The sequence below is a fragment of the Chroicocephalus ridibundus genome, chromosome 22 (assembly GCF_963924245.1).
Source record: "Chroicocephalus ridibundus chromosome 22, bChrRid1.1, whole genome shotgun sequence".
Taxonomy (NCBI): Eukaryota; Metazoa; Chordata; class Aves; order Charadriiformes; family Laridae; genus Chroicocephalus; species Chroicocephalus ridibundus.
The window spans coordinates 4,010,710-4,020,198 of record NC_086305.1 but is presented as its reverse complement, the minus strand read 5'-3'; the positions used below and the strand labels follow the sequence as shown (position 1 = coordinate 4,020,198).

Sequence of the window (9,489 nt, the reverse complement as noted above, 5' to 3'; positions counted from 1 at the left end):
TAGATTTGGGAATTTTGGCGAAGTCGAAGCGGAGAGAAGTTTTAAAGTACAGGAAATATTCGGGGAAACTCTAAAATATTTATCAAGCCCTAGAAGAGTAATCACCCTACTCTAGATTCGTCCGCGTTCTAGAGCTTTAAATACTGCTGTGGGGGAGCACAACGTCGTGCTCGCTTCGGCAGCACATATACTAAAATTGGAACGATACAGAGAAGATTAGCATGGCCCCTGCGCAAGGATGACACGCAAATTCGTGAAGCGTTCCATATTTTTGAGACTGGCCCGCACCCACCTTTTGCTGTCAGTGCCAGAGACACCCCCCCCGTACCCCCCAACTCCCGCACAGCCCCCCCCAAAGGCAGAGACAGAGCCAGAGTCTGGGAACACCTTGTTTTATTGTTCCTGAACCCCCCACCCGAGCCACACAAGCCAACAAGGCACAGGGTATACTGGGGACAGCCCGGGGCGGGCCCCAGTGTCCTCATGGCAGGCAGGGAGCCCAGAGCAGCAGGCAAAGCCCCCCAGCAGAGCACTCAGGGCCAGGGGTGCTGCCACAGCAGTCCTAGACTGGGGGGTCCAACTGCCCCCTGGCCAGCCTCAGCAACATCAGAGGCCAGACCAGAGCAGGGATGCCCCCCACTCACCTGCGACAAGCCCTGGGGACACAGAGGGACCCCCAAACTGTCCCCTTAGCAGCCAGAGCCCCCATGGGCCAGGCTGTACTCCTCCAGCACACACGCACATATATATATACACACACACATTAAAAAACACTATATTACATTTAAAACCATCCCGCCCCCTGCAGCACAGGGAACAGGGTGCTGCTGACACACCAACACGGCAAGAGCCCCCCCCCACCCTGCCCAAGGGGGCTGGAGGGGCTGAGCCCCCCCTGGGACATGCCCAGGGTGGGCACAGGGCTGGGGGCACAAGGAAAGCCAGGAGGGCATGGGCCCCCCAGGCTCTTCCGCCGGCTCAGCGCTTGCTCAGCACCCACGAGGAGCTGTTTCACTGCAGAAAAATCTGGACCGACATCACCCATGGAGCGTCGGTGCCAGAGGGGGGGGCTGGCCCAGCCCAATTATTTTTAAAAGCACCTGGGCTATAAATAGACACAAAAACAGTTCCGGCAGAGCTGCTCCGGCCGGGAAGCAGCGTGGCAGATCGGTACCGGCACAGCTGCACCCGGAGCATGGCGATATCTGGCAGGGCCACGCTGCCGGGGGTCCCGGACCCCCCGGCTCAGCACCATCAAGCGTCTGCTCTCGGTGACGGGGAAGGGATGAGGAAGGGGCTGGTCCACGCCGCGGCAGGACGGAGCGAGGGGATGGTGGGGCTGGCAGAGGCCGGGAGAGGAGGAAGGCAGCCGTCAGCGCACCAGGCGAGGGGCCGGGCGTCCCTCGGGGCATCAGCTCATCTGCTCCAGGTAGTCCGAGAGCAGGAGCTCGGGGGGCAGGAAGACGCGGTGTTTGTTGCTCACTTTCATTTGACGTTTCCCTTCGATGTCCGAACCTGGGAGGTGAGAGGGAGCAGTTAGCACCTCTCCATCCCTCCGTGGGTCCCAAACACAGCCTTACCTTCCCCTCCCCTCCTCCTCCCAGTGAGCACAGGTTCCCCCCAGCTCAGCAAAGACAACAACTGTACCCCCCCATCACCATCCCCAGCCCCCTCCATGCGTCCCTGCCAGCACCACGGGCCCCAACGTCATTAGCGCTCTCCTGCTGTTTTCCATGAGCAGCTGCTAATGAAAGGCTCAGCAGCGAAGACTCCTCCGCAGGGACCGAGCCCGGTGCCTCCTCCCCTGCCTTGGCAACTAGACCTTCCAGGGAAACCTGCGGGCACGGCCGCGCTCCACAGGAGAAGGCAGCGCCACGGGAGAGGGAGCCCCACGAGCAGCCTCATGCTTTGGGCCATCCAAACCCAGCACCGAGAGGAGAAAGGGCAGCTCTGCTGCAAACAAGATCCCCCACCCAGACAGAGCTGGGCCTGGCCCCCACCCCGGCTGGTGGGCTTCAGCCCCTGGCAGTGGCCAGTGTTGCCCACTGGCCACCAGTGCTGGCGAAGCAGCATGAGCCCAGCCGAGGCTCCCAAGGAGGAGCGAGAGGGGGGTTATCTGTGAGCCACAGCGCAAGGTGGGGCCGAGAGGAGGGAGGGAGGAAGAGCCTGAGCTGGAGAGGAGAGATAGTGATGAAGAGAAGGGGAAAAAAACAAAAACAAACCCAAAACCAAACAAACAAGTAAACATGAGGCTCTTACTGGCAGAGACGAGGTCCATGTACTGGCAGAGCGCATGGAGCAGGAGTCGCTCGAAGCTGGGGAAGATGGGGACAGGGTTAGAGCTGACGCGTCTCAGACCCCAATCTCCCGAGTGTTGCCCTGCCCTTGTTCATCCCACGGACCAGAGACGGGGAGCACGAAGTGCCACAGGCCCCTGGGCAGGGATCCCCCAGCGCATCCCTCCCCTGGGGGCTCTGCAAGGGTGAGCGTCCCCAGCCAGAGACCCGAACCTGGCCGAGGGGTCTCCTCGGTTCCCAGAGCCCCCCTACAGCCTGGGGCTGCTCTGGGGTGCCGGGAACCCAGGCGAGCAGCCGCTGTGCACGGCAGTTTGCTCCGGCTGCGGTGAGCGGGGAACCCCTGAACGTGGGGTGCACACAGCTCAGGACCCCGGCCCCCGCTCCGTGGGGAGCGGCAACGCTCTGCAGAGCCGGAGGGGCAGAAATACCTGTTGTCCATCAGCGCTGTGTAGACGGAGTGAGGGGTGACGGAGAAAAAGGCCAGCAGCTCCTCCTCCAGGCCCTCCAGCGTCCCCTGCAAGGAGAGGCAGGGGCTGTCAGCAAGAGCCACGGGCACTTGGTCACCACCTGCCCCCGCCACGTCCGCACAGCCCCAGCACGACAGGGAGTAACTCCCAAGTTACACAGCCCCAGTAAATCCCGGGGAGTTACTGCCAGCAGCTCCCAGGCAAGTCATCTGGATGCGAGACGACAGGAAAGCATGAGGAAAAGAGACGACTCCCCTCTCCAGCCCCCGAGGCAGGGAGGAATCCGTCCCCTGCCAACTCCGTACTTTGTGTGCCAAGGGCTGGCATCGTCCCTCATGCTCAGAGCGGTGGCAGCAGCCAGGAAAGCCTCATGCCTCCCGTCTCCTTTTCTCCTGACAGGCAACGATCAGCTCGATGCAGCACTCCGGGGCACCGTGACCCCAGAGACAAGCAGCAGAAGCTAGTCTCATTTGAGAACAAATTGAGCAGAAGCCAGCGGGCAGGAGGAGCCGAGGCTGCTTTTAGAGACTCTAATTAGAGCAAGGAAAACAAACAGAGCAGGAAAACAGCACCATTGAGAAGAGGGAGCAGGGAGCCAGGCACCCCCGGGGCCCGGGAGAGCAAGTGTCTGGGCAGGCAGCGCAGGGGCCGCGCGTGGCAGCTCGGCTCCCCGAGCCGGGCAGCACGAGGCCACGCTCGCCTCTCCTTTCAGGCTTAATTGTCTGCTCAGCAGTTTATGCAGTCAAAATGCATTTGAGTTTTTCCAAATAGCCTTGGACGGGCCGTTCTGAAGACCCCAAAGGCTCCACTGCTGCCCCTGCGGGCAAATGTGCTGGGTTTCCCCTGTCACCTGCTGCTCACCGAGCAGAGACTGGGAAACAACCACGTAAAAGTGTCCTGTAACTACCAGAAAAATCTGAACTGAGCCCAGAAAACCCATCTGCACGGGGAGCTGAATGTCTGTTTGTAATCAGCCACCGCCGCAGAGGTCATACGAGAACTGGAGCACATTCCCCAGGAGCTCATCTGAAATTCGGCACTTGTCTGGCTCGGTGACCGCGTGCGAGGTCAGGGGACAGCCCTCGGGACACGGCTCCAGATGAAGCTGCGTGTGGGGCTCTGGCAACCAGAGTCCTGCCTGCCCCAGCCCCGCTGCCCCCCAGTAGCCCCCCGGCTCACCATGGGGATCCGGCCCCGCTTCAGGGTGGAGCGCAGGCGGCGGCTGATGCGCTGGAAACACTCCTTGGGCGAGTAGGCAGGGTGCTCTGGAGCCGGCGGCGAAGAGAACAGAAGGGACTCGGACCCGGCTCACACCCCCAGCGCCCGCGGGATGGCTCTGGACGCAGCCGCACAGCATCCCCCGATCACCCCGGAGGACCCCAGCTGGCCACCTCCTTCGCTCCCGGATCTGCACAGTCACCCCTGCACCAGTAACACCCTCCCCAACCAAGGAGCATTTGGAGGGTGCGGAGATTTGGGGGTCTGCAACTGAGGTTGGCTACTGTGCCCATCGCCCCCAGGCGCTCCCCACTCCCCCCAAACGCTCCCGAACCCACAGAGGGGGTCTGACGGGCATAAATTCTCCCCCCCTCAGCACCCCAGGGGTCAGCCCCATCATCCCCTGGCCCGGTCACAAGCGGATGGCGCAGGGAGCGGGATGCAGCCCTTGGGGAAGAGTGTCCTTCCTGAAACGTGTGCAAGGGAGAGGCTCTCCCCACCCAGCGTCCCCTCCCAGCACCTTTCCACTTGTCTTCATTCTTGACGGGCAGCTTCCTCTTGTGCTTCTTCCTGGCCTCCTCCTCCAGGTAGAGCAGGACTCGCTCTTGCTCTTCTCCCGACCGGTTCATGAAGTCATTCCAGATCTGACAACACAAGCCATCAGGTCCCATTGCAGAGGTCCCCGGGGAGCACCCGGCGGTGCACGGCCACCCTGAGCCCCACCTGGCATCCCGTGAGCCACCTTCTCCCTCATCCTTGCAATCCAGCCTCAAACCCCAGGCTACATCAGGCTTCCTAAGCCCGGCTGGGTGAGAGGAGGAGAGCTCTGCAGAGCTGAGAGCATGCACGGACCACGCAGGTCGCTCCGCAGACAAAGGCCTGAGCATCGCATGCAGGAGAGGAGCCAAGTTTCAAAACAGCCGGTTGCAGAGCTGGTATCGCAACACCGGCCGGGCAGTGTGAGGCAACAGAGGGGTTTGGCAAGGGGCCTGTTTCAGAGGAAGTGCTGCAGCTCACCCCGCGTTAATGTTCTGCAGGTACAAGGTGTATGTTGGGGCACTCGGCAGCGCTCTGAGCACTGCTGGGGGAACAGCAGCCTCCGCTAAGCCAGCCTGGTCGGGCTCCGAGCAGGACCCGGCCCTTGCACCGCACATTTGTGCGCATCCTCCACAAGAAGATCTGCCTGGAGACCTCCCACCCCACAGGCTGCAGGGCTGGGGGCGCCGGGACCTGATCTCCCCCTGGCACACGCGGTGGCAGCCAGGCACGCAGATGCCAGACCTGAGTCCGACATGGGCAGGAGTTAGGGCAAACAGCTCAGGCCGGGGAGGCAGAGGGCTCCTTGGGCTGGAAGAGCCACGAACAGACACCACAGCCTGCCAGAACCGCATGTGCCACGCCAGGGACCCCCCGCGAGCCCCGCGCAGGCGGGCGGCTGCACCTACCTCCACGTAGGTCTCGTTGTTACAAGCCTCGGTGAAGATGCTGGGGGTGGCGGAGTGGGCGAGCTCTCCCTCGTCGCTCCCGCATTCATCTCGCTCCAAAAGCGTCATCAGGTAGCGAGCTGGGGGGGGGGGGGAAAGAGTGAAGCCCCCGAGATGGGAGGCAGCACCCTCAGAGAGGTCCTGCGCTCCCAGCACCCCCCGCTTGCCACGCAGCGGGGGGATTTAGGGACAGGGGAAGAGATCCAGCCGGGAAAGAGTGAGCACTCAGAACCCGCCCCAGATCCTTACTGTTTTCCAGCCTCTGCAGGCTCTTGCGGCCCTTGGCCCGGGGGATGAGGTCCGAGTTGCGGATGGCCTTGTTGATATAATACTGCTTTCGCTTGGAGGGGGAGAACCTCTTGGACGGGGAGTCCTCCAGCGGGGGCAGGCAGTCCTCGATCCTCCTGCAGGGACACAGGGCAGAGGGGACTGAGCCCACCCGAGACCCCCAGGGCTGGGGACAGGGAGGTGCACGGGGAGAGCCCACAATGGGGGAGGCAGAGCGTCAGCCATCAGTGTTAATGCAAGAGGCACCGCGTCCTCCTCCACGGGGCCCGGCCTTCCTCCGGTCATGGCACACCGCGCTGCTGAACCATGGCTTGCTCCAAGGACTCGGTCTGTTTAAAGCAGCCGCGCAACAGCGGCTAGACCTTGTGGGCAATTAACTCCACCAGCACGTAAAACGAGATGAAGAGATTCGTTTCTGCGGAGGCAGAGGCTGGGGAGGGACCCTGAGCTGCCCCACGCAGCACCTCGCGTTTGCCATCGCCCAGCCAGAGCGTGCCGCTGGAAGTGCCGGCACCGTCCTGCCATGCGGTCTCCGCAGCCGTCGGCAACTGGCCCCACCACCGGACCACCGAGGGCAGCGGCAACACCCGCCATGGCCACATAATTACTGGTTGGGCCAGCTTTTCCCTCCAGACCGTTACGCTGCTGCGGCTGCTCCCCACCAACCCCTGCCCCAGCAAGGGCTGGTTTCACTGGTTCTCCGTCCTCCGGGGATGCGGCCAGCAGGGCCCAGAGCTGACACCGGCCACCATCCAGAGCAGGCAACAGGTAGCTACAGCTCCCGGGAGAAAGACTGCACCGCTCCTGGTACACCCAAAGGTGTTTGGCTCCTGTTAATAACAATTCTACGGTCAAGGCATCACTTAGACACGCGCACAATTTAGGAACGGCCATAACTTTGCTGATTCATGTGAAAATTAAACCGAGAGATGAGCAAGAAGCTCAATGGGCATTTAACGCAACCGCTTTGGTTTCAGAGTTCACTAAAACTCTGCCAAAGACAGGAAGTTTCACTATCTTTTCACTTGTTCTTTGCCCACTTGCTGAGGTCTCTGCGTCGCAGCTTCCCCTCCGGTTTGTGTGGGTTTCCTTTAGCGCGGCACAAGGTGGGCGAGAAAACCAACACCGCCAAAACAAACCGCCCCGGCACGACCCCGCGGGCAGGGCTGGAAGGGGAGCAGTGAGGCTGCCCGCTGCCCTCCCGGCCATCGCAGCACCATGGTCTCGCCCCTTCCGCGGGGCCAGGTCCCCACTCCGTCCCCTCCTTTCCCTGGGGCTCCGGGGAGCCCCAGCACCGCAATCGGGCGCTGGCACAGCCATCCCAAGCAGCTGGGGCAGAGCGGGCTGCACCGTGTGATTACATCCCACCTGGGAAGGCAGCCAGCTGCTCACCCACACCAAAGCCTTGATTTTTATTTCCCCCCTTCTTTCCCTGAAGAGAGGCAGTGATGGGGCCTCTGCTGCTGGGGCAGGGAGAAAAAACAACCTCCCCCTGCTTCCAGCTGGAGAGAAAACAGTGACAGAGGTGGCCTTGGAAGAAATAAAAGGGATGCATGTATCCCCGGCGATGACTAGCAGACGGGTGGGGAGCTGTAACCCAAGCTGCAAACAGAGAGCGACCAGTGCTCAGGGATCAAGTTTTGATACAAAGGTGGTTAAGAAAAAAAATTTAAAAATAGAGGGAGTCACCTTACTGCTGGCCCTGGTCTGGAGCTTTGAATACACAGAGCCCGGCAGCTGCGAGCCTGGCACCACCAGGAGCCGTCACGGCTCACCAGCGTGGCCCCGGGCGGCTCCGCCACGGAGAGAGCCCTTCAAAGAAGAGTGCAGGGCAACGCGCAGTAAATATTTACCCTGTTTTCATAGACCAGGGAGCCCTAACTCACAGCAGCAGGACAACGGGGAGGGTGCATCCTCCAGCCTCTGCTGGAGGGAGGAAAAAAAAAAATAAAATGTTAAAAATAGCTGTGCAAGTGTCACCGGGGTGGGAGCACCCCCAGCCCTGCCAGGAGCCCCTGCTCCCGGTGCAGGGACCCCCTGCCCAGCACCGAGGTTTGGGCAGCCCCAGCTTCTTGGTGGCAGGACCTTTCGCTCCCCACAGCCTCCAGGGCCGTTTGCGGCGGTGCCGAGGCTGCCCGGTGTGTGCTCACGGCCTGGCACCGCACCTCGGCACCCTGTGCTGCCACGTCCGCCGTTTGGCGCTGCCGCCTCTGCCCGCCAGCGCTGGGCAGAGCTGCAGGATTGATTTCCAAGCCGGGAGACTCACAGGTGACAGTGACCTCAGGTCTGTGCCAGCAGAGCCAGGCTTTACAGCGCCAGGTGCCCAGCCAGGAGCGAGCAGCTGGTCTCGGACGAGCCCCTCTCTCAGCCCCACATCGGTAACTTCACCATCAGGATCCCCTCCCGTGCAAGCCACAGCCAGGCTGCTGTGGCCACCCCCAGGAGCAGGGTCCCTGCAGAGCTCACCTCAGGGGACACGTGCCCAGCTGCACAGAAAGGTCAGCGGCTTCTCCTCCACTTCTCATTTCTAGGCAAGAAACGAGAAGCCCCTCGTTCTCCGCCAGGAGGTTTTTAACCAGTTCCTCTTGTTTACTGTTTAGCAAGCAGGACGCAGCACCAAGGCTGGATGCCACCGGTGCCAGATAGGGCTGCTGCTCCAGGGAGGAGGAAGCCGGGCAGAGCCTGCGGGTCCCCAGCTGCCATGGCGCGGTTCTTGGCCTCCACCAAGGCTGGCAGCGCCAGGCTCGGGCTGCACTTGCAGAACCAGCAGCCCCCGGCCCAGCCAGGATCCCCGCAGCCCTGGCACCCACCAGGACCAGGTCTCCCAAGGGCATCCAGCCGGGCTCCTGCACAGCACACCCCCTCTCTGCTCCCGGTGACCTCAGGGAGCACCCGTGACCTTCGGCGGGGTAAACACTAATTAGCCCATTACCCTAATTACGGCCTCCTGCCTCTGACACAGCCGCCGCCGGCTCAAGGCCGGTGGGGTAAAGGCTCTCCCGGGACAACACAGCCGCCCCTCACGCTCCCCCGGCCCGGCAGCACTGGGGACGCCCCGGGAGAAGCGGGGCCCCCCCAGCCCAGGGCGAAGAGAGGGAGGGCGGGGAGACAGGGCCGGAGCCGCGGCCGCACTGACAGCCCGCGGGCGGAGGCCGCGGCCTCCCCCCCAGGGCCCTACGGGAGGGCCCGGCCGCCCCCCACGGCCCGCCCGGCCCCGGGGCCCGCACTCACGGGTAGGGCTCCTCTGGGCCCGCGCCGCCCCGCAGCACCACCATGGCCTGCTCGGCCCGGCCCGGCCCTGCGTCTCCGCCAGTAGCGGGACCTCCGCCTGCCCGCCGGAAATGGCGTCAGAGGGACGGGGCCACAGATAGTACCGCCCTGGGGTGGGGTCAACGAGAGGCGGTGCGCAGTGGGAGGGTGAACCCTTAGTACCGGGGGTCGGTGGCTGTTGGAACCTCGGCCCCGTTAAACCCCCCCCGGTGCCGCCGCTGCCGCCGCGGGGCTCTTAAAGGGGCCGCGCCCCGCCCGGCGGCCCTCCCCCCCCACCCGGCCGCAAGGGGGCGCTGCGTCTGCGCTCCCGGCCGCCCCCGCGGCCCCGCCGCGCGGTGTATTTGCATGCGGCGGCGGCGGCGGGCCAATGGGGAAGGGAGGCGGGGCGCCGGAGGTGCGGCGGGCCAATAGCGACTCGGGGCGGGGCGGCGCGGGGCGGGGCGGGCGCGGCGGGCCAATGGGGAG

The 9,489-nt window shown here is 63.4% G+C and overlaps 1 protein-coding gene and 1 non-coding gene across 2 annotated transcripts; one reads left to right on the top strand and one right to left on the bottom strand.

Annotated features, from left to right (window-relative positions):
* Positions 1-166: 166 nt before the first annotated feature.
* On the top strand, positions 167-273 carry LOC134526509 (U6 spliceosomal RNA). Its single transcript, XR_010073991.1, has one exon. It is a non-coding gene; the product is annotated as a U6 spliceosomal RNA (small nuclear RNA).
* A 103-nt stretch (positions 274-376) lies between these two features.
* On the bottom strand, positions 377-9,133 carry R3HDM4 (R3H domain containing 4). The gene is made up of 8 exons (XM_063357843.1): positions 8,986-9,133; positions 5,716-5,870; positions 5,428-5,546; positions 4,503-4,626; positions 3,944-4,029; positions 2,726-2,811; positions 2,260-2,315; positions 377-1,515 (listed from the first exon to the last, which is right to left on the bottom strand). The coding sequence occupies exons 1-8, from the start codon at positions 9,027-9,029 to the stop codon at positions 1,412-1,414; spliced, it is 774 nt and encodes a 257-aa protein (XP_063213913.1). The 5' UTR covers positions 9,030-9,133; the 3' UTR covers positions 377-1,411.
* Between the last annotated feature and the right edge of the window lie 356 nt (positions 9,134-9,489).

Excerpts from the sequence above, each read along its gene's own strand:
- R3HDM4 (XM_063357843.1), bottom strand. The coding sequence starts at position 9,029 with ATGGTGGTGCTGCGGGGCGGCGCGGGCCCAGAGGAGCCCTACCC. Across the intron at positions 5,871-8,985 it reads GGCCCAGAGGAGCCCTACCC|GAGGATCGAGGACTGCCTGC; the intron begins GTGAGTGCGGGC and ends GTGTCCCTGCAG. Across the intron at positions 2,812-3,943 it reads AGCGGGGCCGGATCCCCATG|GGGACGCTGGAGGGCCTGGA; the intron begins GTGAGCCGGGGG and ends CTCTCCTTGCAG.